The sequence below is a fragment of the Condylura cristata genome, unplaced genomic scaffold (assembly GCF_000260355.1).
Source record: "Condylura cristata isolate star-nosed mole 26May11 unplaced genomic scaffold, ConCri1.0 scaffold00015, whole genome shotgun sequence".
Taxonomy (NCBI): domain Eukaryota; kingdom Metazoa; phylum Chordata; class Mammalia; order Eulipotyphla; family Talpidae; genus Condylura; species Condylura cristata.
In genome coordinates this window covers 27,162,222-27,179,720 of record NW_004567116.1, presented here as the reverse complement: position 1 = coordinate 27,179,720, position 17,499 = coordinate 27,162,222, and the positions used below count along the sequence as shown (strand labels likewise).

At 52.2% G+C, this 17,499-nt stretch overlaps 1 protein-coding gene across 1 annotated transcript in view; it reads left to right on the top strand.

Annotated features, from left to right (window-relative positions):
* Positions 1-17,281, top strand: part of OTOG (otogelin) — a 72,927-nt gene extending 55,646 nt beyond the window's left edge. Inside the window, exons 40-56 of the mRNA XM_012725193.1 lie at positions 1,953-2,136; positions 4,317-4,537; positions 4,723-4,861; positions 6,286-6,480; positions 6,674-6,886; positions 7,461-7,565; positions 7,741-7,848; positions 8,484-8,585; positions 10,098-10,196; positions 11,238-11,278; positions 12,256-12,331; positions 12,447-12,625; positions 13,383-13,487; positions 13,656-13,775; positions 14,483-14,528; positions 16,865-16,944; positions 17,081-17,281. Of these exons, the coding sequence (XP_012580647.1) occupies positions 1,953-2,136; positions 4,317-4,537; positions 4,723-4,861; positions 6,286-6,480; positions 6,674-6,886; positions 7,461-7,565; positions 7,741-7,848; positions 8,484-8,585; positions 10,098-10,196; positions 11,238-11,278; positions 12,256-12,331; positions 12,447-12,625; positions 13,383-13,487; positions 13,656-13,775; positions 14,483-14,528; positions 16,865-16,944; positions 17,081-17,281 (2,214 nt within the window). The remainder of the gene's footprint in view (positions 1-1,952; positions 2,137-4,316; positions 4,538-4,722; positions 4,862-6,285; positions 6,481-6,673; positions 6,887-7,460; positions 7,566-7,740; positions 7,849-8,483; positions 8,586-10,097; positions 10,197-11,237; positions 11,279-12,255; positions 12,332-12,446; positions 12,626-13,382; positions 13,488-13,655; positions 13,776-14,482; positions 14,529-16,864; positions 16,945-17,080) is intronic.
* Positions 17,282-17,499: the final 218 nt, after the last annotated feature.

The window sequence follows — 17,499 nt, the reverse complement described above, 5'->3', positions numbered from 1 at the left end:
AACATATGGTTCTCTTTTTTGGTTGCTGAATAATATTCCACTGTGCATATGTACCACATCTTTTTAATCCAGTCGTCTTAAAGTAGCATATTTTTACAAAATAAATATTACTTTTCTTTTACTCATTCTGACAGTATGTACTTTTTAGTTGGGGGTGTTTAAACAATACTAACATTAAATGTGGTCATCAGAATGATTAGGTTTATATACACCCTGCAGTTGCTTTTGTTTTCTCTTTGTCCCATCTACTTATTCCCCACCCTTTTTTCTTTATCTGCCATATGTCAGATTGTTTTAAATAACTATATTTCCTCTCCAATGTTTGGTTATTATCTAGACCTTTTTCTCTATTGGTGGTAGTTTTAGGGTTTTTAGTATGCATTTTTAGTACCACATCACACATACAATAAGAACTTCACAGCAGCATACTTCTACTGCCTCTCACCTCCTTGGAGCTAATATTGGCCTACATTTTATTTCTATATATGTAATAAGGTCTACAGTGAATATTATTTTTCCTTAAGCTTTCAGCTATCATCCAGCATAATTTAAAATATAAGAAAGATTTTTATGGGCCCTCCCTTGTGGCACAGCAGGTTAAAGCACAGCACTGAGAATCTAAAGCCTCTTCCACATGAGTTCGATCCCCGCCTGCCCCAGAGGTGACCACATGCTGGCAGACCTCTCCTGACCCGCCCACTGCTCCCCTCAGCAGTGTACTTTGTCTATCTGCCTGTTCTGCTCTCCACTCTGTCTCTGGTGAAGCCTCTCGCCGCCCCTGAGCCTCTGGCCTGTACTCTAGTTCTGTATGCACAAATAAATAAATCTTTAAACCCCCCCCCCCAAAAAAGAAAGATTTTTATTTACCCACATATTTACCCTTTCTTGTGCTTTTTATCTTTTGGATGGATCTAGATTTCCACCCTTCTTCCTCCCGAAGGACTTCCTTTAGCATTCTTATAGTGCCAACCTACTAGTTGTAGTCTTTCAGTTACTATATGTCTGAACAATTTGATCTCATTTCTTTTCTTTTAAAGATTAATTTATTTATGCAACAGAACTGGTACAGGCCAGAGGTGCAAGGGCAGTGAGAGGCTTCACCAGAGACAGAGTGGGGAGCAGTGGGTGGGTTAAGAGAGGTCTGTTGCCATGTGGATCACCTCTGAGGTGGGGATCGAACTGGTGCGGAAGTGGCTTTAGCTTCTTAGTGCTGTGCTTTAACTGGCTGCGCCACCAGGGAGGGCCCTGATCTCATTTCTTTTTTTAAAGATATTTTCACGTGGCTTGAAATGATAGCCAATTGACTTATTTCTGTCAATACTTTGAAGAATGTCTTCTATTGTCTTTTCTTTTTCAATTGAGGTGAAATTGATATAAGCCTAAAATTAACCATTTGAAAATTAATGGCCATACAGCCCCACCCCTGCCTGATTCCAAAACTTTTTCATCCACCCCAACAGGAAGCCCTGTACTCATTCAGCAGTTGTTCTCCTTCCCTCGCCTCCCAGCCCCTCATGAGAGAAACTCAAAGTCCAATGAGAGTTTCGATGTGGTAATAAATAGATTTTATCTTAGTGGTCAGCACAGAGATAGGGAGCCTCTGGAAAAGGAGCGTGCAACCCAGAGGTTAGGGATTTAAGGAAATCTCTCAGAAGAAATAATCTTAGCAGACTCAGGGAAGAAGAAATTGACTTAAAAGGACTCAGGATGGTGTTTATCTGGGTGAAGAGGTGCAACCTGCCTCCCCTTGCTGCACCTCTTGTTTCACTGTTTTGTGCTCATAAGAATGTTTGCACAATTCTTCACGCCACCTTGGACTTATGTGCCTAAAACAGAGGCTGGCACATAGAAGCTGCTTAATGTCTGCTGGCTAATTGGATACATAAATGGGCAGATGAGTGTCGAGGGGACAGACAGATGAGCTATGCCCCCATTCCACCCCCGCCCCCAAGGTGACTGTGGATTTGCAGCCTGTGTGGCCTCCTGTGAGCAGGTTCGGGTTCAGAATTGAGGACACAGGCCACATGTATGTGATCCGGACACCATCGCACATCCAGATCCAGTGGCTCCACAGCTCGGGGCTCATGATCCTGGAGGCCAGCAAAGCCAGCGAGTCCCAGGGCCGGGGCTTATGTGGTACGTGGTCCCCAGCTGGGAGTGGGGAATGTTTTCTGGGTTCACCACTGCTCCAAGACACAGACTCCCCTGGACCAGAGAAAACTGGAACAGGGTGCCAGGCCAGAGGTGGCACCAGAGGCACTGCCAAGCCAGAGAGACCGAACATCTTGTGTTCTGGGGCAAATCTGCCAGCAGGGAGATGGCTCAGTGTTCTGGCCTTGGCCAGTTGTTACTTCAGCCGTGATTGTCTGTCAGCTTCCCTGATAGCAGCCTAATACCAGATAATCCTTCCCATCTCCATCAGCCTGGGCACTTCCCAAAGCACTTCCACATTCTGATCTCACTTATTTCAAGACATCCACACAACAACCCTAAGAGCTGGGCATTAAACGGAAGAAGAAAGGGGGGTTCAGAGTGGCTAAGTGGTTTGCCTGAGGTCTCACAGCAGAGCTGTCCCAGCACGCAGAATGAGTACTTTTCAGACCACAGGGGGATCGCAAAGAGCATGCGCCAAGGGACTGGATGTTTTTTATAAGAGGAGTCTGAGTGTGGACACAAACCCCTGGGTCCCCACGGAGCCCTCCACAACAGACTCTGTATCTAAAGGGCAGGATCACCTAGGAACACTCACGCACCTCCTTGTGTGCCAGACATCACATTTCTGTGCAGAATTTGTTCATTCACACTCGTGGGCCTGTATTCAAAATGCCCTCTACACACATATGTCTGCCTATTCTTTCTTTTCTGCAACACATCTTTACCTTGTACCAGCCACTGAGAACAGAACAGCCAACAAAACAGACATTATGAAACTCCATCCTTAAACGAACCTCTCTCCTTACACACACCCATCACCACCTCTTACCACTTCTCCCTTGATTATACCCAGCAAGGTGTCCTGCAAGCAGCAGGAACCAGCTGGCCAGCTCCTCCTTATGACAGCTTTGTGACACCTTTGTTATAATGCAGACCAAAGATGGGGTCATTGGAACACTGGTAAAATCAGAAAGGTTTTGTTCTCTTTAAAACTAAATCATGGTTTATATTTACAAAACTGGTACTCGGAGGTTATCAGAGCAAAAGTCAGCTAACTTCTAGCTCTATTGTTTGCACTTGGTATCCTGGACACTCTGCTAAGCAATTTGGGGAGTTCCTGAGGGTGGAAAGCTAAAGGAAAATGAGTTTTTGCACTTAGAGGATAAACCTGCAAACCAAAACCTGTTACACAGAGTCGGGAAGTTCAAGGGAAGGTGCCTGTGAGGGACGAAGTCATGGGTCGGAGAGTGGGGTCTAGGCCCACAGTATGGGAAATGAAGTTGGAAGTTAAGGTCATTTTAAAAGCTGTGACAGATAAACCTCATTCCCATCCCCAGTGCCTTACACAATAGTATTCGTTTCCTGCACACATACTCCCAAATGGGGAGTGATGATTCAAACCCCTATATTCCTGCCATCTTGTGGCTCTTTTTCAATGTGCATTTCCAGTTCTACAAGATAGAGTTGGGAAGTTTCTGTGAGCCAGATCTGATTGTGCCCATCACCTTCTCTCACACTCCACTGGTTGAAATTCAATCAGGTCTTACCTACACGCAGAAAGAGCAGGCTGGCTGATGGCCGGGAAGAGGAGGAAACCGCTGTGATAAGAAACTAGCAACCGCTGCTAAGGCATATTTTCTGGGGTCATTTTTATTTTGATATGTCAAACTTAGAAATTAAAAAATGAATACAAGAAAGTCCTATTTCCCTTTTCCCCAATTTACCAGCTCATGTTTTGCCCCATTTGCACCTCTGGCTGCTTAAATGTGGATTTCCACAGGTTCCACATTCACACATGCAACCAGCTCCTTGGCTGCTGGTTGAATCCACAGGTGCAGAACCCCAGGATATAGGGGATTTATATCCTGATTAAACGAAGATTTTCAAGTACTTTTATATACACAGGCAATTTTTATAGATGTGCATTTTTCCCTGAAGCATGTGAAAGTAAGTTCCAGACTTACCCCTAAATACTTTGATATTTCCTAAAACCAAAGACAGGTATGGTGAAAGAACATGTTCATCGTTCTCCCTCCGTCCCTTGTTCCCCTCATCTATAAAATGGACATAAAAGTAATACCAGCCTCAAAGAATTGTGAGGAATGTGCTGGGGGCCTGGGTGGTGATGGTTATCACCGCTGGAATAATTCTCCCCCTTTCAGGTATCTGTGATGGGGACGCAGCCAATGACCTCACCCTGGAGGATGGCTCCGTGGTGGGTGGGAACGAGGACCCTGCTCCCTTTCTGGACAGCTGGCAGCTGCCCAGCTCCCTGACCTCTGTCGGCCAGACCCGCTTCCGCCCGGACAGCTGTGCCACAGCTGACTGCTCGCCCTGCCTGCGCATGGTGTCCAACCGCACCTTCAGCGCCTGCCACCGCTTTGTATGTGCCAACCGGGTGCGGCGTGGGGGGGCCTGCTGGGAGGGGAGGCAAAGACACAGGTGAGCTCCCCAGCGAGGGTGAGCTGGGGACCGGACTGAGAACCTGCAGAGGCTCACTGCAGCCCCAGAAGGGCTTGGAGAAGGTGAGCCCTGGGGTGTGGGGCGTCACCTGATACGTGTGCCCAGGTCCCCCCGGAGTCCTTCTGCGAGCTGTGGATCCGAGACACCAAGTATGTGCAGCAGCCCTGCGTGGCATTGACTGTGTACGTGGCCATGTGCCACAAGTTCCACGTGTGCATTGAGTGGCGGCGCTCCGACTACTGCCGTGAGTTGGGGCGATGGGGCGAGGTCGGGGTGCTGTATGCTGCTTCTCTTGCTCCCACACCTTTGGTGTCCCAGTCTGCGCTTCCCCAGATTACTTCGTTTGTTCATTTATATTCATTCCTGTAACTATTTTATACATAAATCCATAACTAAATCAGTCAGTCAACAAATTTGGTTTTCTATTAATTCACATTAGGAAGTCAAGTAAGCCTAACTTAGTTTCTCCAGTGTGCTTGCTTCGTCTATAAAACTGACAGTACTAACAGCTCCCCCAGGTTGTTTTGAAGATGACGGGGTAATGAGTGCAGGATGCCGTACCCTCCCCCGTAGTTACCATCCAGAAGTCGGCACCTTCCTCTTCATTTTTTGGCCAGCTTTCCCTTCTTTCATTCCATGCCATGCGCATGAGATCCACCCCCTTCCCACCTCCACTAGGTTTGCTTGAGTGGGTTGTGTAGGGCTGGACCAAACTCCACCAGTTTGATTTATAAGCATGAACACATCTAGAAAGACTGGAAACAGCTCACACCTGCAATATGACAGGTAAAAGATGAAAAGCCCAAAATCATCATGAGTAGTATTTTTCAGACTGTGGGTCAATTCAGTGGGTGTAAGATTCATTTTGGGAGTCAGCGCCAGCATTTCAAAAATGCAATAGATCAGACCAGAAAATACTAGTGTGGCTGCACTGAGAAAAATTATTTCATTTAAAATTTCTTGTTTCACTATATCAGTGGTTCTCATTCCTGGTCTGAGCACCCCCTGAAATCATCCAGAGAATTTCAAGAAGGATTAATGCTTGGACCCCATAACCAGAGGTTCCATTTCAATTGGTCCCAGGTGGGGGTCCCAGCTATGGTATTTCCAAAGCTCCCCAGCTGTTCTTTCAGAGTCAGGTTTGAGGGCCACCCTTCAGATGCACCTGTGTATTGTGCTACAATGTAAAATCTTGTTTATAATCCAGAATGTTTGAAAATGCTGATCTAGGGCAAAGGGTTGGAAACATTTTCTGTAAAAGACCAGCTCATGCTTTTTAAGCCTTTTGGACAGTATGGCTTTGGTTGCCCTTGAAGTGAAAAGCAATCACATGAAATAACTCCAAATGGGTGTGGCTGTGTTTAAATAAACTGTGCTTGCAAAACCAGACAACAGGCCATACAGGCTGCAGGTGTGCTCTGCTGACTTCCAGACTAAGGGATGAGAACGACACCGACACTGTGCTCTCTCAGGTCTCTGCTGAGACCACTGTTCTGTGCCACGTTGGACCCTCTGTGCCACCCTCAGGGGCTCCTCCTGAGAATATGGGGTTCTAGGGCTTGGGGAGTCATGGGACCAGGTGTCCGGAAGTTGGTGGATGATGATGCTCCGAGTCCCTCCTCACCTCTGGTGTCTGAGCCAGGTCTGGTGCCCACTGTGCCCCTGCAGCCTTCCTGTGCTCCAGTGACTCCACGTACCAGGCTTGTGTGGCAGCCTGTGAGCCCTCGCAGACGTGCCAGGATGGGATGCTGGGCCCGCTGGACCCAGAGCGCTGCCAGGTGCTGGGCGAGGGCTGCGTCTGCTCCGAGGGCACCATCCTGCACCGGCGCCACTCAGCACTCTGCATCCCTGAGGAGAAGTGCGGTAGGCTCCTCCCAGGCTGGCTTGGGGCACAGCTGGTCTCACTGTAGTCCTCTGCTGCCCGAGGCTGAGACCCATCTTTTTCCCTCCAGGCTTGCGTTGGGGGTGGTCCGTTCCAGGGAGGGCCTAAGCTGGGGCCGTCTGGGTCTCCTCACCTTCCTCAGTCCCCTGTACCCCACTGTGCCCCCCACTGTAGCTTGCACTGACAGTACAGGGGTGCCAAGGGCCTTGGGGGAGACCTGGAATAGCTCCCTCAGCGGCTGCTGCCAGCACCAGTGCCAAGCTCCGGACACCATCGTCCCCATGGACATGGACTGCCCTGGCCCTCGCCTTGAAAGCTGCCCACGCTTTGGGGAGGTGGCCCTGCTCCTGCCCACTGAGGATCCCTGCTGCCTGGGGACTGTTTGTGGTAAGTCCCACCCTTCACTTCCCTGGACCCCAACTGTGGGGTAGTTAAAGTCTTTAGCTCTGCCTCCTGGCCTCAGTGCCCAAGATAAGGCCCTGGGGACACGAAGTGTCTTGTGGGGGGATGCACTGAGGGAGAGGGAGTGGAAGACCCTCCTGGATTGGAGATCAAATAAGGGGCAGGGGTTGAGGGGTTGGACTTAAAGGCGCGCACTGTGGAGCGAGGCAGCTTGGGGAGTCTTCCTCCATTACCTTGTAGCCTATGATGTGGGCAGGACAGTTCCTCTGTGCCTTCATGGAGTCTCCTGCCAGTAGCCCCACTTCTGGGGTTGTGATGAGAATTACAGACCCTAATACTGATCCTCACAACAGCGGAGACACAGACCATCTCAACAAATGCTGACTCTCGATGTTCTATGCCACACTGGACCCTCTGTGCCACCCTCAGAGGCTCCTCCTGGGAACATGGGGTTTGAGGGCTCAGGGAGTCGTGGGACCAGGTGTCCAGGGGTTGGGCAGTGCTGGAGGCCAGGGGGAGTTCTGGCATCCAGGCAACAGGCCCTGTGGCCCCGGGCCAGTGTGTAACCAGACGCTGTGCGAGGGCCTTGCCCCCACCTGCCGCCCAGGCCACCGGCTCCTCACCCACTTCCAGGAGGACTCCTGCTGCCCCAGTTACAGCTGTGGTAAGAGGCCCTGGGAGGGGAGTGGGGTACTTAGCACCTGGCGGGGTTTGGGGGGTGGGATAGTGGGGCAGGGGCAGCTCAGGGGACTGGTAGGAGATGGGGCAGAGCCAGGCGGGCAGCCGGTGTGGCCTGGCAAGGATCTGCTGCCAGAGCCTAAAGTCTGTCTTCTCCCCAGAGTGTGACCCAGATCTGTGTGAAGCAGAGCAGGTTCCCAGCTGCCGCCAGGACCAGAAGCTGGTCGCAGGCCGCCTGGGGGACTCGTGCTGCACCTCCTACTTCTGTGGTGGGTGATGTGACATCACCCCCTTCCCTGCTTCTGTTTCCTGGGTGTCTGGAGGAAAGGGGAGTTTCCAGTGGGGTGGACGCTAGGACAAGAGTGAGAGCCATGTAATGAAAGAAGGGGAAACTGATCCCACCTCACCCTGTCATGGCAAAGCCCGAGGAAATCGGTGCTTGCTCAGCGCGAGATTGTAGGCGAGGGCCCTCCCTGGTGGTGCAGCGGGTTAAAGCACAGCACTGAGAAGCTAAAGCCACTGCAGCATGAGTTCGATCCCCGCCTGCCCGGGAGGTGACCACATAGTGTGGCAGACCTCTCCTGACCCACCCGCTGCTCCCCTCAGCAGTGTACTTCATCGATCTGCCTGTTCTGCTCCCCACTCTGTCTCTGGTGAAGCCTCTCACTGCCCCCGTACCTCTGGCCTGAACCCCAGTTCTGTATGCATACATAAATAAATCTTTTTTAAAAAGAAAGATTTTAGGGGACAGGAGGCAGAGCTTCCAGGTCCTAACTCCAGGACAGGTCCCATGGGGCCAGGGGACACTGCTGTTAGGCTGGCTCCTGTCATACCTGGTTTTTAGGTGCCACCAAGGCCCTGTGATAGGGATGGCTTGTGACTGTGGTGGGCCCTCTCCCTTCAGCCTGCAGTGACTGTCCAGATCCGATCCCCGAGTGTCAGGAAGGCGAGGCGCTCACCGTGGACAGGAACACCACAGAGCTTTGCTGCCCTCTGTATCAGTGCGGTGAGTCTTGGGGGGATTCGGGGGGCTCCTTCCCTATGTCCACAGGATCAATGTAAGTCAAATCGAGAGCAGCAGGGAGCCCCCAGGTATAGAGCCTCACAGCAGGAGCAGCTGAAGAAGCCATGTTGAAGGTGGCCCCCCTCAGGAAGCTGGGCCCAGGTGGGAACTCAGTGGTGGGGCCCAAGCTGTGACATGGCTGTCTCTAAGGCTTCATGAAGAGACTCCCTTTCCCTCCATGGAGATCCCCAAGGCCAGCGGGAGGCATAGGTTGAAGGACAAACAGGTTTATCCCTTCCAGTGTTGAACACAGACCTCACCCTCTGACTGACCCAGGGTCCTCTCCACCTGGGGGAGAACCCCAAGCCTTAGACAGACCTTAGATTAGGGTGGTGGCTCCTGGGTCTCACATGTATGTTTTTCTTCTTTCTCCCAGAAAGCTTTCTACTACATTGACACCACATAAGATGGGGACCTTTCTCCCTCACAATTTTTTTTAATGAAATAACATTGGTTTATAGCGTTATATATGTTTCATTAGCTCCATTATGTTCATCACCAAAAGTCTAATTTCTATCCATCACCTTACGGTGCACCCTGTTGTACCCACTCCAATCTCTCTGCCCTCTAGTAACCACTATTTTGTACGTGCAACCTGCTGGTTCAGTTGGGTTTTATTTTGTTTGTTCATTTGTTTTGTGTCTTTACCTACTGTATATCGCATATACGCAATGAAATCTGACTCAGCTAAAATACAAAGAAGATGAAATCCTGCCATTTGCAACACTTTGAATGGACCTCGAGGGTATTATCAGAGTGAAATCCATCCCATTTCATAATTTTTGTAACACCAATTGACAATCCTTAAACATGTGCCAGTAATTTCTTTTTTTATTAATTAATTAGTTAATTGAAATTTCTTTCATAAATCAAATAGGCATTCTTTCATCTTCAGCCCTGGCCCTTTTACTTCCCCTCCCCACTAAAGAGTTGTTCCCTCACTCCTTGCTTGGTGCGTTCCTACCTGAGGATGGCCAGGGACTCCTAAAATAAGAGGGGTACGCCTGAAGAGCAGGAAGAGGGGCAGTGAGAGGCTGAGTTTGTAGCATCAGCTGCTGCGGAGCGGCGCGGGCTGAGCTCCAAGTGGGTGGCTTCCATCTATCCTTCTATCGAGGAAAACGGTCCCCATATGCAGAGCTTCCCCTGGCCACAGCTCCATCGGCCTTCTGTTCTCAGGGAAACATGGAATCCCAGGGAGGGAGGCCCAGTGTGTGATGCAAGCTCTGACATTGTCATGCCTGCGAATGCCTCGCTGGAAGACTAAGGCCCCTTAAATAGTTCTATGGGAGACTGTAGGAGCCCAGTCTTCCTCCTTGGGCTCCAGCTTGGACATGTCTGCACACACTGAGAGACCCTAAGGAGAAGACAAGATGTACCTACCTGCTTTAGTCAGTGCTGCATTTTGGAGGTTCACAGTCCTAGGTGTCTGAATCCCCCGTCCCCCTCCCTCGACAGTGTGTGAGAGCTTCCGCTGCCCACAAGTGGAGTGTGGATTGGGCACTGCCCTGGTGGAGGTGTGGAGCCCAGACCGCTGCTGCCCCTACAAGTCCTGTGGTAAGTCCCCTCCCGAGCGGACTCCCCTCCCCAAAGGCAGGGGTCAGGGCTGGGGGAGGAGGGCTGAGGAGGAACCAGTTCCACCAGGGAAGCCAACTAAGTTGCTTCCTCCTGCTGCACCCACCTTCTGAGTGCCAAATATCCCTGCATCTCCCCTCTCCCACCCCACTCCCAGGGTAAAAGAAGGGAACTAACACGTTCCTAGCTCTGAAGAGGAGCTTCTCCATCAATAACATCTGTATTGCCACACCTGATAATTAACATAGTTTTTGCTAAAATCACCTTAAACCCTTTGGGAAGCAGGTGGGAGGGGTTGTCAATGATCAATAATGATCACTCATGAGCTTTATATAAAAATGTTATTTTGGAAAGATGTGAGAGAAAATATTCGGCATCCTTTCTTTGTTTGTTTGTTTGTTTGTTTCCAGAGATCACTAGAATGTAAACTTCAGGGGAGCAGTGGCCTTAGTCTGTTTTATTCATTGCTTTGTCTCTAGAGCTCAGGAAGTCAGGTTGGCATACAGTAGACACTTAAAACCATCTGTTGCATGAGTGAGTGCCTCGAGTTTCACAATCACTCCTCCCCTGGAAGCTGGAGCTGGTAGAATTTGCTAGTGGTCAGGGGTCAGCTCCCTTGAAGCTTAGAAATGTGCCTGCTCCCGGGCAATAAAGCTGATCTTGTTTGGGATATGTATTTGCAGAATCCATTAGGGAAATGCAGGTTAGAAGTTCCACCTTCAGGATGTTCTTTCCTAGAAAGGTCCTCATCAGCTCTAGAACAGGCTGTGGAGCACAGGGGAGGACACAGCTCAGGTGACTAAAGAGCACCCGTGGTTAGCGGGTCCTCCCGCATATCAGGAGAGGAGCTTGGCATTAGGATCCAGCACTGTCCTCTGTCCAGCCAGGGATGCTGTATCCCCCAGGTGGTGTTGTGGGACTGGCAGAGGGGCTGTGCCCGCAGAGAGGGGCCTGGGAGGTTCTGGGGGACTTCCACCTGGACATCACTGGTGAGGCAGATCAGCCCCACCCCATGTTTTTCAGAATGTGACTGCGACACTATCCCAGTGCCCCGTTGCCATCTGGTAAGGAAACTCCCCACTGGGGTCGGCCTCCCTCTTTTGTTTCTGCTCTCCCTTCCATCAGAAACCCTGTTCCCTTAACCTAGTGCAAAGAGCCTTACACTGGAAATCAGCATTCTTGCTCCAAGCTCTGCTCTCTGGGCACAGTGCCCTCATTTGTAAAGCTGGCACGACCATGCCTCATAGCTGTGGTGAGGTTCATTTAAGTACAAGGATCATGATAATGATGGAGATGGTGCAGATAAAGATGATGATGGTGGTGGTAATCATCATCACAGAAGCAAATGTTTACTGAGAGCTAACTCTATGCTGGGAACTTTGCAATCTTCTATATATATTATCATGTTAATTTGCAGCACACGCCAATGAGGTAGATCATTTTTATCTTAATTATACAAACAAGGAAAGTGAGTCAGGCTCATGAAGCAAGTAAATCACTGAGCTAGAATTGGAATCCGGATACTTGACTCCAGAGACCACGCTGTCAGCCACCAGGCTGCAGCGGCACAGCCACGAGGGGAGTGAAAATCCTTTATGAATTATGCTTAAAGCTATTTTTTTTCTTCATTTCTGGATTACATGCATTTCCATTTACCTTCCCCTACCTCAACCCTGCTCACATTTCTTCTCATTTCATCCCCCCACTCTGCTCCCCTCAACAGGCAAAGAAGGAAGGAAGTAGGGTGAGCCAAACAGGGCTCTGGTCGGCAGCCATGTTGTTTTGACAGGGGTGCTAGAATGAAAGCCAAGGCCAGATGCCCCAGAGAGGGCACTAGGGAGGCCACTCAGCGGAGACCGCACACTGGCATATTCCCTCACTGGGAGGGTGACTGAGCTGCCAGGGTGCCCAGGGTCCACGGGGGGGGGGGGGGCCCTCAGCCCTCTCCTTACCTGCTGCAAGGAGGTGGCAATCAGCTGGGGAGGGAGTGTGGGGAGGGGAGATCCAGCCCCAGGGTGCTGACCTCTTCTGCCCCACCCAGTGGGAGAAGTCCCAGCTGGACGAGGAGTTCATGAGTAGCGTGGAGAATGTGTGTGGCTGCGCCAAATACGAGTGCGGTGAGTGGGGAGAGGTTCTAGCGATAGCTGGGGGTGGGAGCCGTGGGCCAGCTAGACAGGGCAGGCAAGCGTGCTCGGCTCTCGGTAACAGATGTTGTCCTGCACACCCGTCCAGTGAAGGCGCCCGTGTGTCTGAGCCGAGAGCTGGGGGTGATGCAACCGGGCCAGACGGTGGTGGAGCTCTCGGCGGACGGCGTGTGCCACACCTCTCGCTGCACCGACGTGCTGGACCCCCTGACCAGCTTCTACCAGATCAACACCACCTCTGTGCTGTGTGATGTCCGCTGCGAGGCGGTAGGATACCATGTGGGCAGGGTTGGGGGGTGCAGGAATGACAGCTCGCAGTCCCTAAGAGGCTCCTAGAAGCCCTTCCAGCTTTCTAGACCCGCCTAGTGGGTAGGCAGCAGGGGCACTCAGAGACCTCAGTGGACAGTGCTCAGAACGGCCTGGGTTGGGAGCGCCAGGAGGGAAACAGCAAGAGCAGAGGCCTGGCAGGGTGGCTGTTGGACAGAACACACACTCGTGGAATGCTGCCCGTGCCTGGAACGTTCCCTTGCTTTTGGTTTGTGAGTTTGTGTCTCTATTTGTTGAGCACTTCTCATGACCAGGGACTAGATAGAGCCTGGCTTTAGTAAGGGCTAAATGGTGACTGGGTGCAAAAGGTTAGGATTATCTCCATTTTTCAAATGAAAAAAAAAAACTCAAGTTTAAGGGAATCCAGTCATTTGTCCAAAGTCCCACAGGAGCTGAGACTCAAATTGAAGCCTAGCTGGACCCCAAACTGGCACCTGAATTCCTAGTGGCACTGTCTCTGGGTGCCCTGGAGAGCCGCTCCATGCCCTGGGGCTGGGAACTGCAGGGCACAAGGCCTCAGCTGGATTTAAGAATGACCTTCCTGCCCAGAGGGAGTCTTCGGGGAGTCTCCCTTCCTGAGGATGTGCAGGGGGCCCCTCTTTGGGCTCTAGGCTCAGACATAAGCCAACAGCAGACCAGCAGGAGGGTGGAGGTAGGCACGTGCCTGAGGCCTGTCTCATCCCACTCGGTCCTGCAGAATCAGGAGTATGAGCACCCCCGGGACCTGGCGGCCTGCTGTGGCTCCTGCAGAAATGTATCCTGTCTCTTCACTTTCCCCAATGGCACCACCTCCCTCTTCTTGGTATGCGTTCCCTTAACTGCCCAGCTGGGAATATGGCCCAAGGGGACCCCCAGGTCAGAGCCCAAGGCTGGGAACAGGCAGGATCCTGGGCTGCAGCCATCTTCGGAGTTGGTCCTGATTGCTCTGCTCAGGCTGACATCAGGTCACAAGTCCACCATGTCTCTCCAGCCTGGGGCATCCTGGATCGCAGACTGTGCCCGCCACCACTGCAGCAGCACGCCCCTGGGCGCCGTGCTCGTCCGCTCGCCCATCAGCTGCCCACCGCTCAATGAGACTGAGTGTGCCAAGGTCAGTGCCAGCTCCCTGCCCCTGCAGCAGGATTTGAGATTAATATCAGACATTTAAAACTTGCTCATCTTCCCTAGAAAACAAATACACACCATCACACTCTATTATATACATCCTGCACACACACATGTATAAAACATGCAAAAATCACACCTGCACACACACATGTATATGTTCACGGAATCACATGCCTATGCAAACACACACACACACACACTTGTATGCAAAGAACTGTCATGCCCATCATTTCACACAGAGGAGAGCTATGGTATAACTGTTCCCATTTATGAAAGGGAACAATTAAGCCCAGAGGAAAGGGCAGCTTATCCCGGATTAAGCTACAACCCAGGCCACTGACCCAAGTGGTCATTCCCTCTGCCTCTGTCCCCCTTGGCCTTTTGTGTGGGAAGCACTATGTGGGCACATGCAGTGGCAGAGACGGGGCTTGTGCCACATTAACCCGGCCACCCTGGGGAGCCTGGGTCACACCCGTCAAGCTAGCCCCTGTAGCTTTCCCACACCAGTCTGGGGTCCAATGGACCATGAGGCCTGGCTCTCAGACCGAGGCCCAATGGACCATGGGGCCTGGCGTTCCTGTCCCCAGCAGAAAAAGAATTAAGTTTCTTGGAGTTTTTTTGCCTCTTACTGCGATGTTGGCTCCTGGCCCGGACAGGATCTCCCACCCAGCTCTCCTCTTCTCCTTCTAGGTTGGGGGCTCAGTGGTGCCATCCTTGGAAGGATGCTGCAGGACATGTGAGTGAGCATGGTGGAGGCCCATCAGTGAGGGGTTCTAGTGGGGGGACAGTGTCTTATCAGGGCTCACAGGGCCAGATTCTTGGCCCAGCACCTGCAGTGGTAGATCTTCAGGGATGAGTAGAAGAGGTAACACCCCTGCCTTGAGATCAGGGCTCTGGCACAAATGTGCACAAATCAGATGCTCCTCTCATATCCCTGTCCCAACCCAAGTCTTCTGCTTCTAGTTGCAGACAAGGGATATTGGACTATGGGGTTCCGGAGGTCAGTAGCTCACCAGATACTCTGCCTCTGACCCCTTCCAAGACCTCCAGCCCAGAGGCCCCCAAAGTGAACTCCCCCTGGGGCCAGGAGTCCTGGGTGTGGAGTGTCTCCTCTGTGGGATTCAGGCCCTTTGCTCTCCAGTAGGGTCTGAGAGAAAATTCTTACCTCTGACTGCACACCCTGCTCCTTGTACTTGCGAGTCTGTAAGCGAGTCTCCAAACATGTAAGCAAGACTGTCCCAGTCAGCTTTAGCCCTTTGCCCACATCCTTCTCTTACCCCAGCCCTCAGATCTTTCCTTGGAAGATTCTAGGTAGAACCCTGTTATGTCCACATCACATGCTTCACGGAAGCCAGGCTCAGTGCTTCACTGGCTGGTCTCTGACTCATAACTCATGTTCCATGTTCCCTGAAAGTCCCATATGCTCCCATGTGACTTGCAACCCATGTCCCTCTCCCCAGGTTTCTCGGGGACCCTGTTTCCCGTGGTCCCCGTTAGCCCCGCCTCTCCTCCACGGGTTAGTGTCCACTGCCGCCCAGGTACTCCTCTTGAAAGCCCATGGGACTGAAGCCAGGCAGCTGCATTGCTGTTTCCATCAGTGTCCCTTCTGCTAGGTGGCCCTGAGCCCTGGGGTGGGGGAGGGAGGGTGTACCCCCGCTCCCTGCCTCTGGTGAAGGCCATTTGGCCAACAGTGCATGCTGGGTAGTCAGCTGCGTCCCCTGGGCTTGCATGGGAATGCTTCAGCGGTGTCCCCTCTCCCGGTGGCCACCAATGCCCAATGCCACCACCAACTTTGCTCCTGCTGTTCACTCAGCCAGTCTTGTCAAAACGTGGAGGGTAAGGTCCAGGACAGCCCTGGGTTCTTCTGCTTTGGGAACAACTAGAGAGGACAAAGTGAACTGAGCTCTGATGCCAAGTCCTCCAGCTAGTGTGGCAGGAGAACTACTGTGGTGAGGCCCAGAGACTAGAAGAAAGAGCCTCCCCACCCCCCCCAAACCAGAACTCTGGGGTTACAGAGCCAGTCATGTGTCTGACAGGTATTTACTGAGTACCAACGATGCTCCAGGCACTGCAGACACAGCATTAACAAGGCCTCACGGACCTGACATGTTAGTGGGAAAGAAAGAATAAAAAGTAAATATGGAATAGGGTAGATGCCTCTGGTTTTATAACCACTTTTAAGTTATGCAGTTTGAGGGTCTCCTTCAGAAAAAGAACATAAACTAAAAATTCACATGGAAGTAGCAAAGTGAATATGTAACTTGAGAAAAGAAAAGAACAGATTGTGTCCGGGGCTGTGCAAGAGAAGGCCCTATAGCTTCCTCGGCATTGGGGTAACTCCGCGCGCACAGCCATAGCACAGCCACAGTGCCCTGGACAGGGCGAGGCAAGGGAGGGGTAAAGGAAGGTCTGGGAGGAAGGAGGGAGTTGCAGTTTCAGGAAGGGGGCCAGGACAGGCCCAGGTGAGGAGATACTTGAACAAAATGCCAAAAGGGGTGAGGGTATGAGTTAGTCGCTCGGTGGGTGGTTGGTTAGGTTGTCTGTGGAAGGTGGGGTACAGGCAGAGGCTTCTGCAAACTTACTGGTGTCCTTCCCTGTGACCACCGTGAAGAGGGCAGGTTCGGGGCTCTGACCCATATGGAAACTGATTGAGCTTGCTGCGTATGCAAGCACTATCCAGGGACTGGTGTCTCCATTCACTCAGCAAAGTACAGAACCTTAGCACGAGAAACCCTCTCAGAGTAGAACAACCACAGCCCAGAGAGAGGCGAGGGCACACCCAGGGTCTCCAACAGGGCACAGAGACGGGCGTTGGGGTTGGGGTCAGAGGCAGACTGCCCTGTCCCCAAATCCTGCTCCTGCCCAGCCCAGAGCTCCCGAGGCCCTTCAAGCACCCTCCCCTGCCTTCCCCGCCTCCACCCCCTTCCAGGGCCCCGGGACTCTGGTGCAAGGGACAGATGCATGGGCTCTAACGCTGGGATCCCTAGCATGGCACTAACTGCCCCAGTTTGGCCCACCCTGTTGCCCCAGAGAACACTTCTGAGCCACAGTCACCTCACCCCCCACCCCCAGGTAAGGAGGACGGGCGCTCCTGCAAGAAGGTGACCATCCGCATGACCATCCGCAAGAATGACTGTAGGAGCAACACTCCTGTAGGTGGCCACCACGTGGTTCTGGGGGTGCTGGGGGCAGCCAAAGATGCGGGAGGGAGGGCTTGGTGGCTGGAGGCGGGCCGGCGGGGAGGGGAGTAGCCTACACAGGCTGCCTCTCTGGCCTGCCTGTCTCCAGGTGAACCTCGTGTCCTGCGATGGGCGGTGTCCTTCCGCCAGCATCTACAACTACAACATCAACACCTATGCGCGCTTCTGCAAGTGCTGCCGGGAGGTGGGGCTGCAGCGGCGCTCTGTGCAGCTCTTCTGTGCCACCAATGCCACCTGGGTGCCCTACACCGTGCAGGAGCCCACCGACTGCGCCTGCCAGTGGTCCTGAGACTTGGGGTCCAGAGCTGCTTGGACCCCCTCGGCCACCTCCACTTTCCGCTACCTGCTCGCTCCGTGTGCGTGTGTGTGTGTGGCGGAGCACTGATGTATAGAGGGCACTTATGGGATGAGTATTTAAGGTGGGCAGAGGGGCAGGCGGGGACCAGATGGGCAAGGCCTGCCCATCCTGACTCTTTCGCTGGACGACCCCCACTCCACACACAGGAA